The following is a 21542-nucleotide window of genomic DNA, read 5'->3' as shown; positions in this document are numbered from 1 at the left end:
GATATTAGAACTGATGGGATAGATTGAAGATGACGCACTCATAAACACTCACGACTCACGAAGGAGACGAAAAAGCTTTTACTATAGCTTTGTATTTACCTCAGTCTACCCGTAACAAGATGTTTACAAGACACCTCTTTATATAAACCTTTTACATGACTCTTGGTCTACTTCTAGAAACATGAACAATTATGATATATTTACAATACATCAAACATACTCTTGAAAGAATCACTAATAATGACTCTTAAAAGCAATACTACAATAAAGACTTGTTTTGACACGTGCATCCCGTCTTGGAAGTCAAACGGACATCAGCGACTGATCGCTAACTCGTTCACTAAATCAACAATTTCTCCATTTGATCGACAACTTTGGTTTATTCTATAACACTTCCCCTTAAATCAAATTCTCTTTCTCTTATTGTAGTTTGCTTTGAAACAAGATTGTCTCAGCCTCTTTCTCTTTATCCTCTAGCTGGATATCAGCAAATTTCTCCACTAGCTTTTTCTCTAGCTCAAGCAAATTCACCTTTCTAAGCTGCTCTTCGTTCTCTGAATCTCCTCACATATCTTGGACATTCTTTATGAGAGTTTGGAGGCTCATTGACTTTCGATGGGGCCATCGGCGGATATGAATGCCTATCTCTCGACACTGTTTCTTCAAGATGGTCATACCGATTTTGAGCTCCTTTGTTACACGAGTTATCTTGCTCCATCGACAACATTCTGTTATTGTCGTGGTCATCACTCTTTTCTTTCAGGTGTCTCTTATCACCAAGACCCACTTTACTGTGAGCATTTTGTTAGCCATTGTTATGGAGTAGCAAAACACTTTTCTTAGGCTCGTTCTATGAACTCATCTCCTCAAATATCACAGTCTCATTAGCAGAATCATTTGGAATATCAAGATCTTCTTGAATAGCATCTTGAGGGTTGTGCTCATAATCAAAATTTTGTTAAAACAAAGGATCAGATGGGAAGCTTGTGATTAGAGAAGAAGCTTCACAAAGGCTCTTTAGATAATCAAACAGCAAACGATAATGTCAATCTAGCGTTGCATATCCTATTTCAAGGAAAATGAAATCGTGACATGATATAGTACCTTTACTTTCAACACGAATTTTGAAATTTTCACCGAATGAGACTTTTTCCTTAATTGCCACATTTGCCTTTTGTACTCTTTGATGTATATTGTGAAGAAACTCCCATGTCTCCTTAGAAGTAGTAGCTTTCAAACCTTCTCTAATATGGAATCATGTAAAGTTTGATAGATGATCTACAAGGCATATTGATCTTTCAATATAGCCTTCTCCAAGGCATACCTTTGAATTCGAGTCAAGGTGGCTTTTTTGTCGGGTACATCATAGCCTGAGTTGACAACTTCCCACACACCATAGGCATCAAGCAGGGGTTTCATTCTAACAGTCCAGTTACCATAATTTTCTTTGGTAAGATGAAGGTATTAAAGAGGAAGCTAAGTGTTTGTTGAGGCCGTGATCACAAACCTTAAGCTCTGATACCAATTTGATGGGATAGATTGGAGATGAAGCACCCACGGGACAACTCACGAAGGAGGCGAAAAACCTTTTACTATACTTTTGTATTTACCTCAGTCTACTCATAACAAAGTGTTTACAAGACATATCTTTATATAGGCTTGTTACATGATTCTTGGTCTACCCCTAAAAATTAGAACAGATTCGATACATTTATGAATTTTGAAAGACTCACTAATAATGATTCTTAAAAGCAACAATACAATAAAGACTTGTTTTGATTCGTGCATCCATCTTGGGAGTCGAACAAACATCGGCAACCATTCGACAACTTCTCCATTTAATCGACAACCTAGGTTTATTTTCTAATAAGAACACCCACACACACTCTCTCTCTCTCTCTCTCTCTCTCTCTCTCTCTCTCTACCAAAGATAGATGGATGGCGACGGCGGCCTTTATAGTGAGGTCCATTGTCTTTGAGGTGAAGGTTTGGCAATCTCGACTTTGATGTTATGTGAGCGAATGGGTGAGTGTTTAGATAGAATGTATAGAGAGAATATGAATCGTATAAGAGTTAAAAAGAGCATTTTCTTAGCTGTTGGTGATGATCGAAGATAGAGGCATCGCGTTTTGTCTGCTATTTTCTACTTATATGTAGGTGATGTGCATATATGTATCCCATTAACGAGAGAGGTCTAGTTGGAAGAAGGGATAGCAGAAAACATAGCCGGAAGACTTAGGCTGCGTTTGGTCATCCGGATTCAGATTGGAGATAATAAAATGAGGTGAGATTGAAAATCCTCATATTATGCTCCGGATCGTGGAAAATCCCATCATATGTTTAGGGCAGCTTAAAATAGGATTAAACTTTTTTGAATTTTTTTTGGAAGTCCAATGATGTCAAGTAAATATATGACACTGTTAGTGGGAGTTTCTCATAGTCTCTAGCATTAGGGTTCTTCTACAGCTAGATCTTCTAAGTATAAGGATTTTCTTACAGAGAAAAGAGTGCGTGAGTATCCATAATTTACTGTGAGATTAATAACTATTCTTAGCCAAAAAAAGAACAATTAAAAATTATTGTAGGGTCTGCTCATTCAAGAATTTGTGATCTACAACATGTTGTTACTTGCATAGTCACTCAAATATTGTTATGATAGCAAAACTTTTTCTCATATTAGCTATTTGTTTACGTTATGCTATGCATGCTAATTGGCAATTGCTGCGTAAGGTTGAACTTGGGAAAATTTGATCATCCATCGCATTTGGATGAAAGAGCGGTCGACACTTCTAACGTATGCATGAGGCAATTCGCGAAATCGTTGAAAGGCCAACTTGGAAATCGAACAGTAAACCTTTATGTCTCAAATACAAGAGCTAGTTTGCTTGTATATACTTTTCGCAAATTGGCAAAACCGAAGTTGTAACAGGTTTTGCCCATGAACAAAAACTGCTCATTTTCTTACAAGAGGTTGATCGAATCCCAAAGTAAAAACGACAATGTTGTCTTCTTCTGTCGTCAGGATTGTTTCTTTTAGGCGGAGTGGTGTCCTTGTAGGCTTTTGATGAGGGACCGGGACGACGATATTGTCCCAAACACCCCGAGGACGCAGCCGGATCCAATGAGCATCACGTTCAGAACGAGGAGCGGCTTCGACAGGCTTGGCCAACATATCTTGGTGTAGAAGCCGCACGGCAGGATCACGCAAATGCAGATGCTGACCAGCGACCCGGTGAGGCCGAGCACGTACTCGAAGTAGGGGACGGAGAGCGCGAGTGACAGGATCACCAGCAGCAGCACGGAAGCGACCGTGCCCCGCACGGCCATCCGCGTGCTCGTGCTCATCGACCACCGGACGAGGCAGCGGTCTAGCTGGATGGCGAAGGGCGCGAACTCGAGGGCGTACTTGGTCATCGGTGTCAGGACCGTGGCCCACAGGGCGACCTTGGTCACCATGAAGTCGCGGGGCAGGCTGAGGGTGATCTGTGAGCTGATGCCGGGGCCGAACATCTTCGCACCCATGAAGGCAAGGGCCGTGTACAGGGCCGTGACTAGCGTGAAGCTCACGATTGATACCTATAAATCGACAAATTTCGAAACTTTTCAGTATCAGTACCTACAAATTAACAAATTTCGAAACTTTTTTGTAGCTTACCAACAAAAGAAAGTGATATGTTATCATAAAATTATAAACGAGAAAGCAAGCTGTAAGTTCGGTGCAAGTCTTGAACGTTTCACCTATCGGTCAATTGAGTTTTTAAAGTTTAATTTGATCAATGGAGCTTTTTAGCATTTAGAGTTCTAAGACTTCCCATATATTTATCTGTTATAGTGCGAGAGAGAGTACCTTGGTGAACTTGGAGGGGTCCTTCATGGACTTGTACAAGTCAGGGAAGACGATATGCCCAGCATAACTGAAGACGTAGAGCCCCGAAATCCCCGGGATGTTACGGATCTGAAGCGCCGGGATCTCATGGTCCAGCCTGACTCCGCCGAGAACGGCGGTCAAGACCACCGAGGCAAAGATGATGAGGGACATGAGGATGCCCCCTGAAGAGAGGAAAGAGATGGCAGACAGGTCCCTGAGCCAGAGGCTTGGTAGGGCGATAAGCACAGCAATCACAGTCAAGAGCTGAGAGCTGGACATGGGCGCCCACTGGGCGCCGATCCGAGCACCCGAGAAGACTATGCTGAGGTTGTCGTGGAGCGAGATGGTGTAGGAGACGAGGGCCATGAAGATCTCCAAGTATATGAAGGTTGCTGCTACGATCTTGCCTTTGGATCCATAGGCTTCTTGGCCAATGTCTGTGTAGCTTCTCGACTTGGGGCTCTTCTCCAGGCATTTCCCAAGCAAGTGGGAGGTGTAGGCACATATTATGCCAAGCCCTATGAACAGGAATGCAGAGGACCACCCTCCGTTCTCTAGGGCATATGGTGTTGATAGCTGTCCCAGCCCTGCCATGTTAGTCAATTTTTTTCGTTTACGAGTACGAGGATAAGTAAAAATCTAACAGATTACACCAGTCACATAAAAAAAACACAATTAAGCCCACTCAAAAGTACCAAGTTTAAACAAAGTTTCTGAACTATGATTAGCTATGTCCATCACATCATTTACAAAACGAGTATATCCCATGTTTCTTCTAACTTGCGAGGAAAAAAACAAAGAAAGTATGTGGAAAGCTCAAGTCTATTCATTCCATAAATAGGTTTCGACTAAAGGCATGTGATTGGATCTTAATATCGTCTCGAAACGGTCTCTCAACATACAGGTAGATACTGTGAGAGTGAGCCCGGACCACGATAGGTATTTATTACATTAACATATATCATAAGGACTTTCAACGCCACTTTTGGAATATTCTTTCCCTCTTTTCCCGTTAGCGAAAATTCTAATAAACTCAAGCGAAATGGCTTAGGAGACATAATTATATGAACAGTGATGGAGGACACTCTCGGCTCTCACCTACGAGCATGCCAACCATGTTGATGACAGCATGAGCAAAAGAGCTGTTGGCCCCTCCTGCATTTTTCTCCTCCCCCGCCCTCGGCTTCAGCTCTGCCGTGCCCCCTCCGCGCTCGCACCAGCAGGCTCTATTCTCCTCTTCCGCGCACGACTCGCAGCCAATCCAGGGAGGAGCAGGAACGGCTAGTTTTGCTCCCTGCACGGACTCGCTGGCTATTTGGCTACCACGAGAGAGGCAGCTCTCGATGGACATCCACAGCTTCATGCGCACGGCTTGCAGGATCGTCATCGGCTTAGATACACAGATCGAAGTCTAAAGAATTACAGCCACCAAAGCAAGAGAATCTCAGGATATGTAATGGTTCTATGTTTTGCCTCATCTGATGAGTACGGGAAAGGGTATGGTGTATTTATAAGACGAGTGTACATTATTCTGTCTGTGTGTGTGTGAGAGAGAGAGATTCTAATACAGGAGAAGTTGCCAACATGAACCAGATGCTTATATTCTGAAATGAAGATCCGCCGAGAGCAGCCAGGATCGGAATTTTTTCTTCTTTTTCTTCTCTTTTTCTTTTCTGCCAACTTGGTTAGGAATTTCCATGAAATATTTGCGCGAAAAGACCTTAAAATTGGAAATAATGAAACCAATCACAAGATTGGGAATATGATACAATCAAGTCATACCGTTTACTCGATTTTGCTGACACAGGACATAAAAAATCACACTAAATTTTAGTAATACTTTTGAGAATATGTGGTGCGGACAAGGCCAAACGTGACCAAAAAGGAGAGGGAGTATCAAACATGTGACGTCCCATACCATCATCACCCCATTGGGAAGACTTTCCTTAATCGGAGTAACTGGCGCATGCCGAAGCTATAAGTAAAGCAATCAAGTGGCCATACGGGCACAAGTGCATATCAAACAAAAACATCCGATCGGCAGGCACTCCTATACAAGGGGTATGGTCTTTCATGGTTTCACTAACTAAATGCACACATTTACAAACAATACACTTTTATTTATAACTCGTTTATTTCAAACTCACCACACACTCTTTGTTACATATTTATATAGCTCCTCCTTTTGTTTACAATATTTACATGGGAGGAGTACAACAGAGAGTAATCTACTCCAGATTTTCAGCATCATCATCCATAGCCTCCAGCTATCTTGTTCATATGAAAAATGATTAATCAACGGGAGTAAGCCGAAGCTCCTCCGCAAGTAGGCTTCCTAAGCCAAATGACTAAACCAGCCATAGAATCATAGGATTGCAATCAAAGTCACCACAACAGAATCCAAGGTATCCAAAATGATAGAATCTCAAAGTCAAACCAAAATCGAAGGATAGAGTCAATCAGAATCCAAGGATAAACCTAATCAAAGTCATAAATACCACAAATCGAGATCTATCGAACTAAAATCTAGGATACTCAAGGATAGGATTTCAGAATCTCTAAATATCCAAAGCAAGGTTATCATAGCCATAACAAATAGACAAATAATTCACAATAGCAAAATCATAGACAATATAGTAACAAGGACTAAAAATCTACTTGTCTCGATTAATCGAGAATTCAACGAACGAACAATCAAACGATTGGACAAACGAATGGACTAGATGAACAATCGGAGCACCGAACGGCTAAAAGAGGTGAACAGCGGTGGTGCGGTGACTCGGGCGGCATACGGCTAGGGCGATCGGCTAACGGCTATGGCCAAGAGCAAGCACACAGTGGTGCGAGTCGTGGGCGGCGACAAGACCGATAGGCGGATAGCCAAGGCGATCTCGGACGGACGCCGGTAGTTCCAGCAAAGTAACGATAGAATTTTCAACAATAGTTGCTAAATGAACAGATGACGATTTCTATTTATAATAGTCCAATTAACTTAGACCAGTCAACAACTTGTAGTAGAGTCGCCTTATGATTTGTCGTGCTTGTCACCTGCTTGTAGTGGAGTTAGCTTGTGACGTGTCGTACTTAACTATATGCCATGCTTCTGCTTTGTCATGATTATATTGGCCGAATTCCAATTTTCGTGCTAAATGATCTTAAACTGTTAAGTACTAACCTGCTCCTATTTTAAGCGGACAAAAAGTTGTGACCCTAGGTTGCCATGTGGCAAACCGCCTTGCCACGTGGTGATACGTGGCCCCGCAAGTGTCCTCATGCAGTCATGTGTCCCAAGTCGGTCCCTAATTGACCCAATTTTCATAAGTACTTGACTCGATAGGACCTAATTCCAACATATCGTGTCCCTAAAATAGCATCAAGTCCACAAAAATTCCTTTAAAATATCCGGGAGTTCGGATAAGAATTCCCTACGCTTTATCCAATAATCCAAACTCATCAAATACTAATTCACCCATAAGCAAGTGAGGATTTACGAGTTATCACAAAACATGAGAACAAAAACCAAAATTAATATTAAGTAATAAACAAAGCCAAAAAATAAAGAAAAGGGAAACAACACAAAAATGGCACTTTTGCTATTGTTTCTTTTTTCATTTTTTTTGTTTTTATTTTTTAAAAACTAGGCCTATTTCTTTTTCTTTTTAAATGCCATGTTGGTTTTTCAATAGCAATGGAAAATTTTACCAAAAAAATTTTAAATCTATTGCAATTGTGTAAATTTAGTCATAAATTTTTTGTTTCCAACTAAGTCCTAGACCTTTTGCATTTATGTCAATTTAGTCCATTTGACTAGCCGGTCTTGACGTGAATAATTTTTAATAATATATTTTTTCCCTTTCTTTTTTTTTCTTCCCACTATGGCCAGCAAAGGTCTTTGGAGCTCGTCAGCCGTTGGGTGAGGGTAGCCTCATCATGGGTTCGCCCACGGCTAGCGAGACTATGGCGGCCTTCGTCCGTGATCGGCACCCTAGCGAGGTTTTGCCTTGCGATGGTTTGGTTCGTGAAGCATGGCTGCGGGCGATAGGGGTGAGCAGCTCCAAGATCGGTCCGGGTTTCGGGTGGAATCTGAAAACTAGGAAGCACCAACACTCTCCAGAGGCTTTTGTATTTGGTCGTGTTATGTCCGACACTCTTCGACACCCCGACACTCTCCAATATGCGACCGACACATAATCAGCTCTTTAGACACGATAGCGACATGCGAATCCAGCATCCCGACACGTCATTTCGACACTTACGGGGTCGGTTTGAAAGCGTTTTTAATCAATTATGGGTCAAAATATAAATTAATCAAAAAATATGTACTTCGGTTATGTACCTAGTCACCCTAAAATTAATATATCCAGTTAGCTAAAAAAACAAAAAACCTAACCGTAAATCCTAACAGAAGAAGAAGAAGAAACTCAATGCTTTTATTTTTATTTATATATGATAATATATAAAAATATACATTCAATATATAACGTGTCCCAACGTGCTGAAATTCTCTATTTTTAAGAAATGAAGTGTCGTGTATCGGTGTCGGTGTCGGTGCTACTTAGTTTGGAACCTGCCCGTCGAAATCAATTCTCCAATTTTTGGAACACGGAACTTACTCTATTGTAGGTTCCAAGTCGATTATATGATCTGTCCAAGTTCTACCCGTACTCTTATTTCAACAATTGCAATGAATTATCACCTTTAATGACCGTCATTTACTGTTATAAACCATGACCACAACTCGTATTTATACACATGAAGAATAGAAAATATTAACAAAGTAAGAGTCTCGGTCATTGATATCATCGAAAATGAAAGCTTAGACTAGTGGTAACAGATTACCCATCCATCATCCGACACTATTGAATCCCTTAGGATCGCACGAAGACATAAAAGAAGAGAAATACAAAGAGTTGTTACAGTTCTGAGATCCCACCATCTAGAACCTACCTTTCAGAGTCGGTTTCCTAATTTTTGAAATCTGAAATATATCCTTCATACCCTAAAACCTAAAATAAAAAAGATTACCACCAATCCGATTTTCAATTCTACCCCGAAACTATGCTCATCCCTAGCAGATGAGGCCGGCTTCGCCGACCGCGGGCATAGGCGGTCATGGCCTCGCCAACTATGAATGAGGCCACCTTCGGCCGCGGCCGTTGAGGCCATGGCAAGGTTGCCCTTGCAGCAAACGAGCTCTGGCGACCCTCGCCAACCACAATGAGAAGGAAAAAAAAAAAAAAAAAATATCATTAAAAATTATCCATGTCAACGCCGGCCGGCCAAATGGACTAAATTGGCATATATGCAAAAGGTTTACAACTTAATTGACAAAAAATAAATTAAATGCCGAATTGACATAATTGCAATATGTTCATGATTTTTTTGGTAATTTTTCCCCAATTTAGGTGAGCGATGCTCAAAGCAACTTGCATGGGATTCCAAAGTTTAGGACTTGATTGCGCTTCTTTAATCGTTAAGAATCTAATTTTACTTTGGACCAAAATTTTTAGACTTTTGGTTGAACTTGTACTTAGGGGTGTAAAAAATACCCAAACTGAACCGACCTGAAAATTTCGGTTCTCATTCAATTTGGGTAATAAGTAATGAATTTGAGTAATTTGACAGTTCGATTCGGTTCGGACCGAATTTTGGGCATTTTTTTTTTCTCCTCCTTCTTCCTTGGCTTCACTGTAGGAACTCGCTCGCCCGAGTTTGCTGAGTCAAAACGGAGGAACGGAATCGCCCGTTCCAGCCGGAGACGAAGCAGCATCGAGGCACGGCCGGAGAATCTCTCTTCCCTGCCCCATAGCGAGCTCTCGAGCAGCAAAGCACCACAGCATGATTCTCCTCTCACCATCTCCCTAGCTGCTGACGAAACCTCAAAACTCCCAAGCTATGACCAATCCGTCCATTTGCTCACCCGACAAAGCAACAGAATCAGAACGAAAAACCAAAATTTCGCCAGCAAGATTCCAATTTCAACAATTTCCCCAATAACGCACTGCACAGTAATCGCACAATCCGAAGTTTCGATTCCGCGATTCATGTAAACAACTACAAAAAAAACACAAACAAAGGGAGGAGTGATGATATGGAATCAGGAATACATTTTCGTCGAGAAGCACCAAGGATTCGGAGCAGCGAGCGAGATTGAAACCCCTGCTGGTTTGGGTAAAAAAAATGCACACTTCAATTGCGGTTCGGTTATCATGAAAACTCGAACCTAACAGAACCATTGACAGCCATAAATGCACCAACAACATAACTTAATTATCCCAACCTTAATTAACAAAAGGAAACATAAGTGTCAATATTCGTCGCCTCTAACATAAGAAAATTTACTTTTTAACATGCTAAATTAGTGACCATTTTAAATCTTTAGTATGCGCTGCATAATTTTAACCTGAACAGAGTTGTAAAAAAGCGAAAATGAAAATATTTCACGGAGGAAAAGACCTTCAGTACTATAGAATATTCCAAACAAGTGGAAAATACAAATTGAAGCTTATTTTCCTACCTGATATGTCATGAAGTTAGTCTGAAAATTACCAGTAGGGTGGCAATGGTTCTGTTCAGTTTGAGTTTTCTTGAAAAATCGAAATTTTCAGTTCAGTTAGGGGTTCGGTTCGGTTCGGTTTTACAGTACAATTTTGACACCCCTGCTTCCTCCAAACGTGAATATAATCAATAAAATCATAGGAGAAAACCTAGTTTCCTTGCTAACCGATAAACGCAGCGAAACAGGAATTTTCACATCAGAACTTACAGGCCTGAACATAATTAATAATTGAATTCCTCATCCACATTTTCTGACAGATTCGTGTGATTATAACGTAGGGTAAGAGCTACACTAAATTTTTCATACATGACCCAATAATGACATGCAAAACATCTCTCTCTCTCTCTCTCTCTTAAAAGAACAACTTTTACAAAAAAAATTATAAAGAAAAGGACCAAAGGAAACTGTCATGGCTGAAATGCCAACAGATGAGGAAATGTAAAACCTGCTTTATAGATGCTGTTTACTTGTCCATTGTTCTATTATTGTGTGTTTTCCCTTTCCCTTTCCCTTTCCCTTTCATTCTTGTGTAGGTTTTCTTGCTGAGTTCAGTCTTCGTGAAGCTCCTGAGAAGATAAATTCCCGGTATGACGAAATGTTCATCCATACGGCTGTATTAGCCTTTTAATGTGCTGCCAAATTCTTCCAGCAACCGCTCGATATTTTTCCTTGATGTGAACTTATCAATCTCGAAAGCACTCATCTCATTTCTTAGACCTGCACGGCAAGCATTTCAGTCAATCAAGAAGCTTTATTGCACACAAAATGGAGACTTTAAATCAATTCAGACTCGATCCATCAAGATCAGTTAAGTGTTTTGTTAGAGATGTTTGCGCAGCAAGTTGCAACACTGGGATTCATATAGCCTTTGACCTTTTAGATAGATGTCTGTCAATTTCAAAATTTGATATTGAAATCCCTGTGCTTATCTCAAGATCCTAAACAAGTCAATAACAGATGTATATCGTCTGACCTGGTAGTGGCAGAACTTTCAGGGGCAACTGGGAGGCATTTGAATTGAAAAAATGCAGAAGATTCTTCTTTAGGTCAACAGATTCAGCGGAGACAAGGATTTCCCTCTGAAGAGCGCAAAAAACATTTTAGTAAAATTAACATTAATGGAGCTATGTGTCAGGATATCAATGGGAATTTCCCAAATGAGTGTATTCTTCTCAACCAAGCGAATATTGTTCACACAGACAATTCACCTAGAAGTTAAAAGGATGGTCTTGGCCATATCTTCTATGTAGGAAGATCAAGATTAAGGAGTAAGACACGTTCTCTCATTATGAGGGAAACCTCTTCTCATGTGAAAATTAGACAACAAATGCAGAATATGATAAGCAAGAAAAGAATTAAATATCAAATGGGGCATGAAGAATTGAGACCTGACTCTTATACCATGTTAAAAGCTCAACCTAAACACTTAAGCTATTACGTCCCATGAGACCAAACGTATATAAGGCCCAGAGAGACTGCGTCTACTAGCTACATGGAATGATCTAACAGTAACATAACAACATCTGGAAGGAAACTGTTCACTTAAGGAAACAATGTATTGGATGTCAGCAGAGAAAAGTGTTGATGGTTTCCTCGGTATCAAGGATGATAATGATAGTTCTAATAACTCACTGTTTATACAGCCATTCAAGTAGCTCGCATTTATATTTCCTACACATACGAGGGTAATTATAAAGTGAGCAATGATATTCTTCCGCAGCACAAAGTTGATTATAAGAAGTTTTCAAATTGGTTAAAGCAGCTGACGAATTCATGCAAGATGATGTGTGTCCAAATATAGATGTTTCTACATGGTCTTGGGGAAGCTAGACTTTGCACCTCAAACACGAGTGCTTAAAGGACCAAGATTCTTCTTCAAGTTTAATTAGTAAATTCATCCACCAGGATTTGAATACTATTAGAATTCCATACAGTTTCCTTTTTTTATTCTAAGAAGGATACTGTATTTCCTTTTGTAGTGGTTTCCTATTTCTGTTATTCTCGTTTCGAGGTTTCCTAGTCCAACTAGGATTAGAGAGCATATATCCTTGTAAATTTCTTTGTTCAATATAAATGATATTGATTCTTGCAAGTATTTGCTTTGTGATCGCATGATGCAATTCTTCTCCTAGGTGTGATGATTAAGACACCCTAGATATGATGTTTCGGAATCTTCCACTGTGAAGTCTAATAATTTATTCTTTCTTGTAGGACTCGCCGTCCTAGTCATTGTCACCCCAATTATCTCTCATCCAACGTATAGTGACAACTAACATTTGCACATGGTATTCAACCAAACAATAGCAACAAACCTTGAAGTTCTTGTCTACATCGTAATACCCTGAAACAATTGTGAGTACCCGCAGTTTCTCCAGTTCTGAAGTTTCACAAAACAGAACAACCTGTAAGACTACCAAATCCAACAACAAAAACTAACAATGTTCACTCATTTGAAACAGGCTTTAGGTAAATATCCACTATAGTGAAATCTCCATGACATTTTAGATTTTTAGATCCACAAATATTACACCCGATGATTCAATGTTCAAGCAAGGCAAAAAAATCAAATGATTCCTGTACCAGCATGAAATTAGCCATAATTAGGTCCAGATACGTGATGAGACAAGTTTGAGATCCCCTACCATCATTGTTCAAGCAAATGTTGCCTGGGAACTACCAAACAACTCTGTAATGGATCTCTCAGTTTTTATTATTTTAGACATAACGCAAGTGAATATGAATAACTTGTGCAATGGGCAGCTCTATGAGTAATCATTATCAGTAAAATGGTAAAGAAGTACAGATATGTGACAAGACAAGTTTGAGATCCCCTACTGTCATTGTTCAGGCAAATGCTGCCTGGGCACTACCAGACAACTCTGTAATGGATCTCAGTTTTTATTATTTTAGACATAGTGTGCGCGAATATGAATAACTTGTGCCATGGGCAGCTCTAAGTAATCATTTATCAGTAAAATGGTAAAGAGTACAACAATGCGCAATCTGCAAAGAATATTTTCAAAGAAATTGGGACTGTTACACCTGGTGAAACTCATAATCTGTCTTACTAAGGTAGTTCAGGATGAGGATATATGGAAGGAAATTTAGTGCGCAAAACATCGGTTGTCCTGTCAAAACTTTTTGAGATTGAGACTCCGGGCTCAGACTGTAAGGATTTTTGGAGGATTTGATACCACTAAGGAAGCACTGGCAAAAAGAAAAATGATCCGCATGATGAACCTACTTAGCTGGTAAAGACTAGGTTTATTTTTTCTATGTTGTTGTTTATTTTGTCGAAGCTATTGTTGTCATTTTTGGCTAACCTATCGTGAGAGAATCTTGTGATTAAATCAGTAGGTTAGCACTCTTTTCTTAAGCTCATGACTGTTTTGCAGATTCTCTTTTCCAGCAAAATTCGAACATATACTTACAAATCCTGAACTACTGGACAGCACTACAGCCTACAAAAAGCAAGCTCAATTGCTGATGGAGTCCACCCAGATGGCCAGAAAGGCAATGCCTCGTCACACAGCAATGCAATTAATCCCTTTTCTTTTTCATCTTATACATAGTTATGTAGCACCATTAGCTTGAATAACAGTTTCACCAACTAGAAGAAGTTTCTTCCACAACAGCATAAGCATAACTACCATAACTTAAATACCTTATCTCAACCTACTTGTGTGACATGATAATACTTGGTTAGACTCAGATATGGATAAGTGAAAGAATAAAAATTGGCACGCAACAGGAATAATGAAGACGTAAAGGACAGTCAAGACAAGGGAAGATTCCAAGCGGACGAATCATATATAGCCAGATAACTACTCAATTCCAAAAGCAGCAAATATATTGGTGATACTGAACAATATATGCTAAAAATAGATTTTTCAGGCGAGTAGTGGATTCCAGCCTTCTTGAAATTTAAACTCTTAAGTATAGTAAAAAAGAAACTGAGCACTGGCCTTGTCGATTACTCTATTTCTGGAATCTAGGGGAGAGTGGGAATTCACTAATTGCGCCCAGAAAACAGAATATGACTGCAAACATTAGCATGTTGCAACAGAAAAAGACAATTTGATAAGCTTTCTCTTTTCAGAGTTTAGATTTATGAACACATAATCTCTACTTTACAAACAATTCTAACAAGAAATGAAAAACACCATCTGAACTTTCATTTGGGAGGTGGGGTGCTCTTTTTTCTTTCATATAAGCCATCTTTGAGAAAAACTTGAACTACTTGGAAAAACAGGATTAATTCTCATCATGGTAAGGTGAACAGATCTCAATGAAGTGAAAATCCATATCATTTGAGAGAGATATTTCACTATGAACACGATTTCATCTCTTACGTTGGAAGAGTTTAATTTCTTGGGTTGAAGAATCCTCGTGATCAAGAAGTTGGCCAACTGGCATACCAATGGAACTCATCCCAACATGCGACACTGAAAATCGCAAACCAGCAGTATCCGGATTGCCTGGTAAAACAGTTAAACAAGAATGCAATCATCAAGGCCATAAATAAACAACTCACTAGCATAACTTTCGAGGCAATCTGATAGGGAACTTGAAAAAAAAAAGGGAAAAAAGAACTATGTGACTTATGAATAGTGCATGAATATTGCATCAACCAATTTATTCCGCAATTGAAATCAAATATAGACTAGGCTGTCTCTGTTGTCTGTGCTGCTGCATCTTTAAGTCCATGTGAGGAAGCGCTCTGATATACTTAAAATTAGTTTCAAAGAGACTTCTTCCCAGAAACTCATTTCCACTGACAGCTCTATGATTAGCCAAAGTGAGATGAATCTATTCATGCACCCAATCTAGATAAATGGTTTGAAGAGATGATGGTGCTCAATAATCCCTGCTCAGTTGCAGATATGGCACCAATGAGAGAATTAATCACTACATGATGGCAAAACCCACCTTGCATTAGTTGAAGAATGATTTGACCTCATGTATATAAAATCTACATATTGGTAGTACACATACAAGTCACAAATTATAAAAATAGTAGAAAGTCCTGACCTATTCTAGTCCACTTCTTGAAGTCCTTGCGCAAGATTTCTGTTACTCTAAGATCTGATACGTCATACATCTTGTACCTCACTGCAGAAGATGCATTCCACTTCCACATATAAACCCACGAAGAAGACGCTTTACTACCAAGAAGTATTACAAAGGACTTTGAACTTACATATCTGATAAAGACCATCACACCCGAAGCGACCCGCCCCATTTATTAACAACGTGGCCATGTACTTGTCTTTGGAGGTGCAATGAGGGAGAGACAGGTTTGCAGTCTCCAAGAGAATTCCTGATAGCTTGCATCCAGAAAAGAACTTTGGAAATTTAATGTACTGAAAAATTAACTCAAGAGACAGCTAGAGAATGTGAACTTGAAAGTCAGCAACCATTCCTGTTCTTTCCAGGTTTACAGAACAATAGTATCACCATTTGCGAGAAATACTTTTCCATGGCGTGGTGCTAACCAGATGACAAGTGGGCTTTTATATGATGAGAAAAGAGATACACTTTGAAGGAGGTGGTGGTGATTGAGGATTCGAGGCTGAACCATTAAGGAGTGCTCTTCAAAGGAATGTAAGTCAACTCAATGGCCAACTTCAGCTTGTAAAATATGGAATCACATGAAAGCACTGACAGGAAAGAAATCATATATCATGAGCACTTCATAGTTCACCAGCATGACATACCAAAAGTCTACTGAATCCTTGCCCACCCAAAATCTCAGGGAAGGTCAGTGCAAACTTCTCAGCGAGAAGAGTGCAACTGGAGCAATCCTGCAAGAGAATAACAAAGAGGTCATAACTAACACTTATTTATATATTTAAGCAAACTCGCACATTGGGGATCATACAAATAAATTTATGGGATTAGATATGCCTGAGTTTATAGCAATAGAAGATGCTAGTCAATGCCACTATTCTGCAAGCACAAACAAGTAAACAATTTCGGCAAACACGTGAACCTAGGTGGTGGTAGGTGTCTAAATGTTCTATACGGAGAGAAATCCTTTGAAAAAGAAACTTTCATGGAAAATTGTCACATGACTTCCCTTTCATGGTCTAAAGCTGTACTCAAGCAAGAGACTGTCGCCTAACCACGTACTCCTCGTCACTAATTTCATCCTAGCAATTTATATGCAAACCTATCCCTTCATCTATATCTTAAACAGATACAATAAACAAAGATGATTCTATCCAATTCTCACACTTTATATTTGGTTGGGAAAAAATGAAATGCATAGATAGTTATGACTTGGCCAAAGTGGACAGCCATATTCAACTGTTGCAGGAGTGGACATCAATTTGCTTAAGTTGTTATACTGTCCTGGACCTAGAGTCCTAGAACAATTACTTGAAGTAAAAATAAGTTCTAAAACATTTTGGTTGGTTATTTGGCTTTTACAATATTTTAATCAAGTCCTTCGGCCATTTTTCTCAACAGAATATAACAACTGGACAGAGCCATTCTACAAAGTTTTAGGACTCGTTTACACTAAATAAATGAGTTGCTGCACTTCTCTCTAAGTATTTGTTCAGGCTATGGAACTACGATATTGGGCAGGAGTTAGCGAGTCTGCCAGCATTCCATTGCCAACCGCAGCAAAAGAAGAAAACGCTTGCACTATTTTTGTCGAATGCCTCCAATAGTCTATCCTCAAGGTTCGTAGCTTTTGGTTAAAAAAATAGTCCTTGTTGGGAATAAAATACTAATGCCTGAAATGACTTTAAATTAGAGACATTCATCATTAAATTGTATATAATAAGATATAGTCCATTAGAAAGCAAAACTAAATCTGAGACGCCAAAAGACAGCCAAGTCAAAGCCTCAAAAGTTACAGCTGTACTCAACATCAACATCACCTTTATCCCAAACTAGTTGAGATTGGTGGTCGATGAACCCAAAAATAAATAAAATAAAAGCAAGACTGATTGAGTTAAAGTTGTACTCGAAAAAAAAAAAAAAAGTGACTAGAAACACACAATCCTGTAGACTTGCAATGAACAATGATACTCATAGGGACAATATAGCAACTTATGATGAAAAGTTGTGCAATGTCAATGGGCAGTTTATTACCTGTGCAAAAGTCACATCCCTCACCCAAGGATACACGGATTCACCCTGCATAGAATTAAATAAGCGCAATATTGAGACATAAAAATATCGGTGGAGTAACTAGCTACACTCACTCAAGTAGAATCAAAGTAAGCAAAGATTATCACCTTTCTGCAACTGAAGATTTCAACGACAGCCTCCTTTAAGGCCTAAATCCAGGACGGCAATGAATAATCTATCGTTTTTAAGCAATGAAGTGAATAGCTACAGAATAGTATTGAATGTTACCTCTTGTTTGAGAGGTATCTTGTGGCCATTGACCAGAACAAGCTTCAGACTACCAAACAGATCATAGTAGGACAAGTCAATCTGCTTGATAGTCCAAGAAAGCAAAGAATGTCGGTTAATTTTACACGGGTAAGTATGCAAATGCAACTGCATTCTCTGATACATTACCAGATAAGAGAGGAAAAATCGGGAAGGTCATTAGGCATTGAAATGAGTACTTCGTTTGTGTAAAGCTATGTATTTCTTACGTTGAACGTAATAATGATCGATTTAAGTACCGATTGCCTTGTGTTTTTTTCTCTCTTGAATAATGAGACATACAGGTATCCGCAAAGCATGTACATCAAGAACAGCAAGTTCAAAATATGAAGGTTTTGCTTCTTATATTCTGTTGATGCAGCAAAAATTTCAATGTTAATCAACAGACATACTTATTAGACAAAGAGGATCTGAAAAATACCTCATCAATAAAGACCAAAGATGCCTCATCAATTTGACATGAATTAAGCAACCATTTGAGATCGACATGCGAACTAAAGTCTGCTCTCCTCATGTTGATAACAGGTACCGTGCAAATTTGGCCATCACCAAGTGTTTCGTTCAAGTAGAAAGCATACATGATTGTGGCAGCCAAGGACCCAACATCTGTATAAAGTAAAACTTGATTCACAAGTCTTATTATGAAATCACCGAAAGAATAATAAGAATTGACTAGAGCAGCTACTGCTCACCCGAGCCATCTTGCCCTATCACAACATGTAAGAACCTTCCCGGAACACCAGCGCTGACATCATCCCTTCTCTCTTTAAGATATAGATTCAGCCTCTTAATTCCTTGACAGGATTCCACAATTTCCATCAGTGGGGTAACACCATTATAAAATGAAGCTGCTGACTGGGGAAGAGGAATCCTCAACAGGGAGGATTTTCCAGTGTTCACTGTATATGATTTTCTTTCAGCAAAGGATCTCTGCGAAAAATCTAATGTATGAAAACTTTCCCTTTCTTCATTTGACCAAGAATTTGACTCTGGTGAACCGTTTTGATCATCCAAGCCGACACTCGAATCTGACTGAATGCTTTGGTAAGAAAATGATGTTGATCTGGCGGATTTTGACTTTAATCCAGATGAAGGCAATGCAAAGGGTTCGAGAACATCAGAAAATGAATCCTCTGCTGGGAAATCTGCAACATGTTTAGAGGCATCTAGTACAAAGTTTCTGCCTCTTATTTCCCCAATATCAGATGCTGATCGAGAAATGCTTCGACTGCTGCCATTTACTGGAAAATCAAATGCAGAATCCATGCCAATGGATCTTGTATCACCTCTCAACAGACCATTGAAGAATGGATTCTGTCGAGAACGAACATATGGCTCCTAAATATAGAGAGATACAAGATTTCGTACCAGGGTTAGAATTTAAGACCCGCAAGAAGAATTTCATGATGAACTACGAACTAATGAAGTATTGTTTACTACTGCATGAAAGTAACATATACTGTTTGTTGACTCCCATGAGGATGAACAGCCAATCTAGTCGTAACAAAGACAGACCACTACATTTTATTATGAAATCAAAAGAAAACAACCAGAATATTCATTAAGCATCCAAGAGCTGTTCCAAACAGAAAAAATACAACTTTTAGAGATTTATAGGCATCAGCGCCTCAACACATATCTAGATTATTTATAAGAACGCTCTCATGAAATGTTTTATTTCACTCTAAAAATCCACATCAGATGAAGAAATACCACAAATTCCGCACACTCTGAAAGAGCACAAGTTCATTAAATAACACATGAATCTTCAGCTTTTTTCAATACGTCACACTTGGTATGAGAAACTTTGAGGTGCTCAGCGAGCACAACAACCGTGTACTAGGATTCCGACAGAGTGAGCCGAGTCCAAGGTAAACCCAACGAGGCATTCTTTTAAGTGGTTAAAAGCTAAATTCTGATGATGAAACATCTTCCACAAAAGAAAGATATACCTGTGAAGACGTCTCATCGACAATTCAAAAAGCATGACCACCACGTAATCGAAAATATCGTACCTCCTGAGGTCGAGGAACATCACCCGGAGACCTCATGAACTCTTTGTCTCGTTGAAAATGACGATGACGAGGAGGAGGAGGAAATAGAGTAGGTGACCCTTCTGAAACTGTGGAATGAAGGATTGATGGTGGTGAACCGGAGGTTTAACTATGAACAGATGCGGTTCAGAGGGCGGGTTCCGTGAAGAAAACAAAGATGCAAGATGACGGCATTGTGGAAGAACAAGGGTCGTCTTCGTGAAGTCCGCCATTGAGAGCACGGTGTCTCTCTCTCTCTCTCTCTCTTCCTCTGGGCGTGTCTCAAACAAGAAGAAGCCGGACCGAACATTTCAAATATTGCACAAATAATTGTGTTCAAATTACGAAAAAAATTATGAAAAAATTTTTAAATAAGGGTCTAAAAATGTTATATCAATCTTAAAAAAGGTCTACGTTACCAGATGATAATGACATTTTTGTCTTTTATTTTTATTTTGAATTTTTTTTCCTTTTCACCGGTGGCTAGCCATAGACCAACCACCGGCAATGCCCAAAGAGGGCTGGGCGAGGGCCACTCGCGTTGGGGCGGCCTCGCTTGGATGGCCCTTGCTAATATCTTGGTGAGGGTTGCAAGAACCTGGGCAAGGCGACCCTCACCAGCAATTGGCCGCAGCAAGAAAAAAAGAAAGAAATGAAAAAATAGGAAAACATTTTAAAATAGATGAAAAAATAAATATTATTTAAATTATATGAAATAATAAATTAACAATAAAGGATGGGCAAGGGAAGACGGTGAGGTCTCAAGGCCCTCGTTGCCACCATCCCACCATTGCCAAGAATGGTTGACGATGGTGGAGGATGGCCGGCCAAGGATCGGTGAGGACGGTCGGGCTCGGGTCGGTGGTCGACGACCCTCACAAGCTGCAGGAGAGGGCCCGGCCCGCGGCCATCACCCAAATCTAGGCGAGAGGCACGACCCTTCCTTAGATCTGGCAAGGGTCGTTGGCCATTCCCCACCATCATCGACCCTCCTCAAAGATGGTGTAGCAGCTGCGGCGAGGGCTAAGCCCTCACTTGATTTCCTTCCTTTTTAAAATTTAATTTATCTTTAATGTATTTTTAAGTAATATTTAAAATTAAAATTATTTTTGGACTAAAATGTCCTTGATAGTCAGAGTATTTATTCGATTGAGGAGGTTAGGCCATTATTGGAAACATTCATGGCAACTTCAAGCTATTATTTCAAATAATGTCCATTTTAAGTCTTTATTTGAGAAAATAAAATCACTTCAAACCCTTATTTGAATCACGGGTTTACTTCAAATATGTCGTAATTCCAAAAAAAATTGAATTTTAATTGTGTAAATTGAATTAAATTATTTATTCTAGATAATAGTCGGCATCCGATGAGAAATAAAGAATTTGGCCTAATGACACGAGCTTTTTCTTTGTTTTGGTCGGAAAATGACATGTAGGAGTAGCAATTTTAATGTTAGAATATCCAGGAAACGAAATAGATATAATTTTTACCTGATGAATTTTGAATTGATATGAGATAAATGATCCACAAATCTTGGCGTATTGTCCCTAAATTTTTAATTTATTCAATGTAGTCCTTGAACTTTAATCTCATGTGTAATGTAATTCATTAACATTTAACTTATTCAATGTGGTCCTTGAACTTTTGATAATTGCTCAATCTAGTCCTAAA

At 39.4% G+C, this 21542-nt stretch overlaps 2 protein-coding genes across 3 annotated transcripts; both read right to left on the bottom strand.

Annotated features, from left to right (window-relative positions):
• Nucleotides 1-1906: 1906 nt before the first annotated feature.
• On the bottom strand, nucleotides 1907-20148 carry LOC115745318 (exopolyphosphatase PRUNE1-like). 2 transcript variants are annotated; one of them, XR_004015910.2, is made up of 14 exons: nucleotides 19853-20148; nucleotides 18530-19175; nucleotides 18259-18443; nucleotides 17799-17879; nucleotides 17678-17719; nucleotides 17532-17576; nucleotides 16145-16231; nucleotides 15628-15754; nucleotides 15459-15539; nucleotides 14780-14905; nucleotides 12740-12804; nucleotides 11401-11506; nucleotides 10759-11144; nucleotides 1907-1921 (listed from the first exon to the last, which is right to left on the bottom strand). XR_004015910.2 is itself a non-coding variant. In XM_030680806.2 (13 exons), the coding sequence occupies exons 1-13, from the start codon at nucleotides 19886-19888 to the stop codon at nucleotides 11044-11046; spliced, it is 1728 nt and encodes a 575-aa protein (XP_030536666.2). In that variant the 5' UTR covers nucleotides 19889-20148; the 3' UTR covers nucleotides 10657-11043. The 2 variants fall into 2 exon arrangements, 1 of the variants encoding a protein (XP_030536666.2); XM_030680806.2 differs by lacking the exon at nucleotides 1907-1921 and having other exon boundaries at nucleotides 10657-11144.
• Nucleotides 2772-5336, bottom strand: LOC115745320 (amino acid transporter AVT1H). The gene is made up of 3 exons (XM_030680807.2): nucleotides 4967-5336; nucleotides 3848-4455; nucleotides 2772-3576 (listed from the first exon to the last, which is right to left on the bottom strand). Exons 1-3 carry the CDS (start codon nucleotides 5253-5255, stop codon nucleotides 3034-3036), a joined length of 1440 nt encoding a protein of 479 aa, XP_030536667.1. The 5' UTR covers nucleotides 5256-5336; the 3' UTR covers nucleotides 2772-3033.
• Nucleotides 20149-21542: the final 1394 nt, after the last annotated feature.

This window comes from Rhodamnia argentea, chromosome 1 (genome assembly GCF_020921035.1).
Source record: "Rhodamnia argentea isolate NSW1041297 chromosome 1, ASM2092103v1, whole genome shotgun sequence".
Taxonomy (NCBI): domain Eukaryota; kingdom Viridiplantae; phylum Streptophyta; class Magnoliopsida; order Myrtales; family Myrtaceae; genus Rhodamnia; species Rhodamnia argentea.
This window is presented reverse-complemented; position numbering and strand designations above follow the sequence as displayed.

Excerpts from the sequence above, each read along its gene's own strand:
- LOC115745320 (XM_030680807.2), bottom strand. The coding sequence starts at position 5,255 with ATGACGATCCTGCAAGCCGTGCGCATGAAGCTGTGGATGTCCATCGAG. Across the intron at positions 4,456-4,966 it reads CATGGTTGGCATGCTCGTAG|GGCTGGGACAGCTATCAACA; the intron begins GTGAGAGCCGAG and ends CTAACATGGCAG. Across the intron at positions 3,577-3,847 it reads ACCCCTCCAAGTTCACCAAG|GTATCAATCGTGAGCTTCAC; the intron begins GTACTCTCTCTC and ends GTCGATTTATAG.
- LOC115745318 (XM_030680806.2), bottom strand. The coding sequence starts at position 19,888 with ATGAGGTCTCCGGGTGATGTTCCTCGACCTCAGGAG. Across the intron at positions 18,444-18,529 it reads GATAGGGCAAGATGGCTCGG|ATGTTGGGTCCTTGGCTGCC; the intron begins GTGAGCAGTAGC and ends TACTTTATACAG. Across the intron at positions 14,906-15,458 it reads CAAGAAGTGGACTAGAATAG|GCAATCCGGATACTGCTGGT; the intron begins GTCAGGACTTTC and ends CTGTTTTACCAG.